This window comes from Gymnodraco acuticeps, unplaced genomic scaffold (genome assembly GCF_902827175.1).
Source record: "Gymnodraco acuticeps unplaced genomic scaffold, fGymAcu1.1, whole genome shotgun sequence".
NCBI lineage: Eukaryota > Metazoa > Chordata > Actinopteri > Perciformes > Bathydraconidae > Gymnodraco > Gymnodraco acuticeps.
The window spans coordinates 78,831-83,487 of record NW_022992325.1 but is presented as its reverse complement, the minus strand read 5'-3'; the positions used below and the strand labels follow the sequence as shown (position 1 = coordinate 83,487).

General features: G+C 44.3%; 1 protein-coding gene across 1 annotated transcript; it reads right to left on the bottom strand.

Moving 5' to 3' along the window:
• Nucleotides 1-252: 252 nt before the first annotated feature.
• On the bottom strand, nucleotides 253-1,673 carry LOC117541364 (zinc finger MYM-type protein 5-like; the record flags this gene model as incomplete). The annotated part of the gene is made up of 2 exons (XM_034208487.1): nucleotides 854-1,673; nucleotides 253-750 (listed from the first exon to the last, which is right to left on the bottom strand). Coding segments are annotated over exons 1-2 (694 nt in total), but the record flags the coding sequence as incomplete, so codon positions are not given.
• Nucleotides 1,674-4,657: the final 2,984 nt, after the last annotated feature.

Here is a 4,657-nt window from a genome sequence, read left to right as displayed (position 1 = left end):
TTCTTTTTGCTTTCAATAAGCCTTTGCAGAACTGGATCATAACGCGCCATAAGTTCTATGGTAGATAAGAAATTACCATTATCTATATCACCTATTTTCTCTCTGTGACCCCAGAAAGCAGAGTTGCGAGAGGCCAGTGTTAGTGTAACATCAGTTATTCTGGTTAGGACCTCGGTCCAAAACCCCACCTCTCTCTTAAACTCAGATGATATTTGCGCGTCAATGGTCAGATTATTTTTCCACGTATCATACATGCTGCCAAATGAGAGCGAGAGAATTCGTGTTCCTTAATCTTTTTAGAGAGACCCTGCCAATCATTTATTCCTATTCTCCACGCTTGGTGGAGGTGATGGGCAGACGGTCTGTCACCGAACAGCCAGCACTGCTCACAGTACACCCGGTCCATAGATGGCGAGTAACATAGCCACTTTCGTGGAATTCTACATCCAATTTTGGATGTTTTGTTATAGAACTCTTTTGAAAAGCACCTTCCCTTCCCATCCCTTTTGAATGGCCCTTCAGGCTTGCATGGCCCGTTATTCAGAATGTACCGTTTAACATCATCGTCTTCTAAATCTACAGGGAATTTCCCCCTATCAGTAGGGTATTCAGTCACAGAGTTGTCGCTGGCCAACGTGTCCCTGGGGTGGGTGGGAGCTGCTGTCACTGTCGGGGCACGGCTAGCTGGCTGGGCAACCTTGGCTATGTCTGAACTGGCCTCGGAGGGGGCACAGCTGACTTCTTGCTGACCTGCAAAAAGGAACGGATTATATTGCAATTCCAATGTAACCTGTAGCATACTGACTCGTACTTTTTATGGCGATTGGCGAATAAAACTTTCTATTATTCTAACCTGTCTCGAAGCGTGAGGCACGACTAGCTGGCTCGGCTGTAACGGGGCTGCTGGGGTCTGTGGGGGCACGGCTAGCTGGCTGGGCAGCCTTGTCTATGCCTATGTCTGAACTGGCCTCGGAGGGGGCACAGCTGACTTCTTGCTGACCTGCAAAAATGAACGGATTAGATTCCAATTCCAATGTAACCTGTAGCATACTGGTTATGGCGAATAAAACTTTATATTATTCTAATGTCTAACCTGTCTCGAAGCGCGAGGCACGACTAGCTGGCTCGGCTGTAACGGGGCTGCTGGGCTGTCTGCCTGGACTCGGAGCTGACGGCCGGGGGCCGGGGGGGGTTGCTAGCGGTCTATCTGCAGTAACGTTAGAGTCTACGTCTACCTTTGCTGCCTGCCGGAACAATGACGTTATTTTAGGTAGTTTTGCCCTCTCCTGTTCGGCTTTCGCTCTCATTTTGCTTTTCTGAGCACCGCTTGGGTAGTGGCGCTTCATTTTTCATGTTTACCGGCAACGCAACTAATGAACGTTATTTATATGAGCAATGCTTCCCGCTTTGTTTTGAACGCTGCCCAGCCTGCCAATGAACATTAGTTATCAGCCGGCTAGCCCTATCGCAGATGAGCAAATAATTATAATGATACACTGTTGTACTACTACAGGCAGCGTACACATGACGTAGCAACATAGCAGGGAGGGGGGGGCCCCGCCCTCTGCACCCTGTTCCCGCGTTACGAAATCTAAGAGGATAGCCTACAGTGGGGGCGGGGCCCCCTAAGCTCCGGGGCTCCCCCGCACCGCGGGGGGTGCGGGGGCCTCCGCTACGCCACTGCCTACCGTTGATGATCAAATCACTGAAACACAAAGTCCATCCTCCTGTCCTTTTGGATGAAGCACTTGCGGGTCATTCAGCTGAGCCTTTGCCACTCCAGTTTATCATTGTAACTCAATCTTGAAAATGACTCAGTTAATAATTTCGCAACGATGTCATCACTATCACTGAAGTGAGCCATCATGAACGAATGTATGCTAATTATAAATCTATCGATCATAAATCTATCGTTTAGATTTATGATTCGAAAATAATAAAAGTAGGGTAGACATGTGGATATTATCCGGCTGAACAAAACGTGCATTTATCTAACAGGTTCGTTTTCCACAGACCTTATTTCGAGCTATTTTCCAAAATCCTATGGAGAAATGCCATTGCTTTCTGTTGAGGGAATCCGAGCGAAGCTTACTTCCGGGTTATAGGATGCGTCACTGCACCACTTGCATAAGGCGCTTTCACACTGCGGTACTTTTCCCACAAAGGTTCATGTGAACTTAGTTCATGTGAACTCTTTAGTTCGCATGAACTAAGTACAGATCGCGTTCACACTGGAAAAAGTCCCTGGGGGTGGATTAGGCAAATGAAGCCGCTGACGTCACTTGTTCTTCTTCTGCTTTGGGTTTACTGGCAGGCCGCAAACCACTTCACGGCGTATACTGCCGCCCAAAGTCCCCGGCCGGAAGTCCCCGGAGTTGGGGACTGGCTTCAGTAGAAGCTGCTGGGACTCCCAGCAGCTTCTACTGAAGCCTTCCGAGTAAATCGCCAGAACGCCGACACCTCCTCATCTCTACCGCTCCCATGTTTTATTTTGTGTTGCCATAAGTTAGTCTCTCTGCGTTTCTGCGCTGGGCTAATGCTAATGCTAATGCGAGGATAATAAAATGGCGGCTTCACAAAACTTTTTGGGAGTTTTACGGGGCGTGGTTTGCAATCCGCCCAGCCAATCAGAAATATAGCTCTTTTCTCACAAGAGAGCCGCACGAAAGTCCCTGCTCTCTAGCAGCTCTCTGCTCTCTAGCAGGGACTTTCGAGGGGGTAAAAAGGTTCACATGAACTAATTTTAGTACCGGCTCTTTTTGGTGTGAACGCGATAAAAGAGTTCACATGAACCTTTGTGGGAAAAGTACCGCAGTGTGAATAAGCCTATAGACCTCACAGCGGGCGGAACTTGTCATAAAGTCAGCGAAAAATAAAGCCCGCCCATTTAGAGGGAAGATATGATTGGTCAATTGTCAACTCAACTCTCGTTGAGTTACTATAGCTGGCCCTCTGTGAATGTAGAGAGGGACCAACAAGCTCTCCCGTCTTCACATAACTCGCAGAGACGGCATTTAACCCTTCACATTCCAACAGAAACTGAACAGGCAGATTCGAAGGATTTATTTCTTTGGAAATATTATTTTAAATACAGTTAAATCAAGTTATTTTGGTAAAACTAATAAAAAATGTAACAAAAACAACATATATATAAAAAAAATATATATATTTAAAATGTTTTTTAAAAAAAATGTTTTCAAATATTATTTTTTAGAATATCTTAGGCAGGGCCTAGAGGGCCCTGACGGCTCGCCACTGGTCAGTACCCATAAGGAGCCGTACACATGTCGCAGTTTCTGCGTGGCTGCGTCTTTAGTTGAAAGCCCGGTGGTGATCTGTTCATCTGTCACACTGATCATACAGTCAATACCTTTGTTGTTATTAGCATCTGGTTAGCTAGCTATGCTAACGAATATAAGAAGCTTTTTCTCCAACCAGTGAGGTAAAGGCACGTCTTTAAATGATCATTATAGTTATAAAAAAATAAGAGCATAAAGTAAACGGGTATACAATACTATATGACAGTAAAAAAAAAGTTGTTATTAATAAACAAGAATACAGTTTGAAAAGGGAGTGATTTGTAAAATATCCATAAAGAAAAAGAAAATCTGCTTACAGTTCTGTTTCATATGGGTGTTGAGAGGCGTTTCCATAGATCTCCTAATGTTGCTCTCAAAGTGCACTAGATTGATGCTATCAACTTCAACATTTAAAAAACAAAATCTACCCGGGGCAGCATGCCCCCAGATCCCCTAGAGGAGGTTAGGTCCCCCCCACTTAAATCATGTTCACATGGATACTAAATACATTTTGTCCATATATTTCTGGTCATGCCACAACCGTGCACGTGCATGCATGCGCGAGTCATGGTAAGATATCTGGATTCAGAGGTTGCTTTTTCTTCGCACAGCATGAAAGAAAGGCCAAATGAATGGGCTGTGATTTTATTTTTTTAAGTAGAGGTCAATCATTTGTACGGCCCTCGGAGGATGTTGAAAAAATTGAAATGGCCCTTGAGAGGAAAAAGGTTCTCCACCCCTGTGCTAATGGATTTGACCTGGTCAAACATCTAATCACATTCAACCTCCAACAACAAATAACTAAAATAGGTCAGTACACAGGAAGTAAACACAACTACAACTAATGCAATGCAGTCTATAAACTTTTTCACTTCCAACAGATTTTACTTTCCTGCGACATCTTACATTATACCATATATCTTTGGCCCCAATTACAACGAGACCTACCGTCACAGTTTCTTAACTTATTTGGGAAAAAATAAATTAGATAATGATAATGACGTAATTACTACATAATGTAACGTAACTGTAGCAGTAACGTTATTGTCTCCTCTTGAGTCCTGTTATTGGTATCAAAACAGTTTATTCCCAATTCGCCCCATTGCCACTTCGCCCCTTTCCCATGCAGCCCCAACAACAGCCTCTGATTCGTCAACAGACTTCATGGGATGCATCATTAGATCTATAAACTCTAACCCTAAGACCCACGACCAAGCAAAACAAGTATCATTTCTCATGTAAAAAAGGGGCGATATGGGGAAGGGGCGAAACGGGAAGACACCTATCAAAACAGAATCATGGTGATGCAGTTGAGACTTTTTTGTACTTTTATGTGTCTAAACCTCTATAAAAACGCA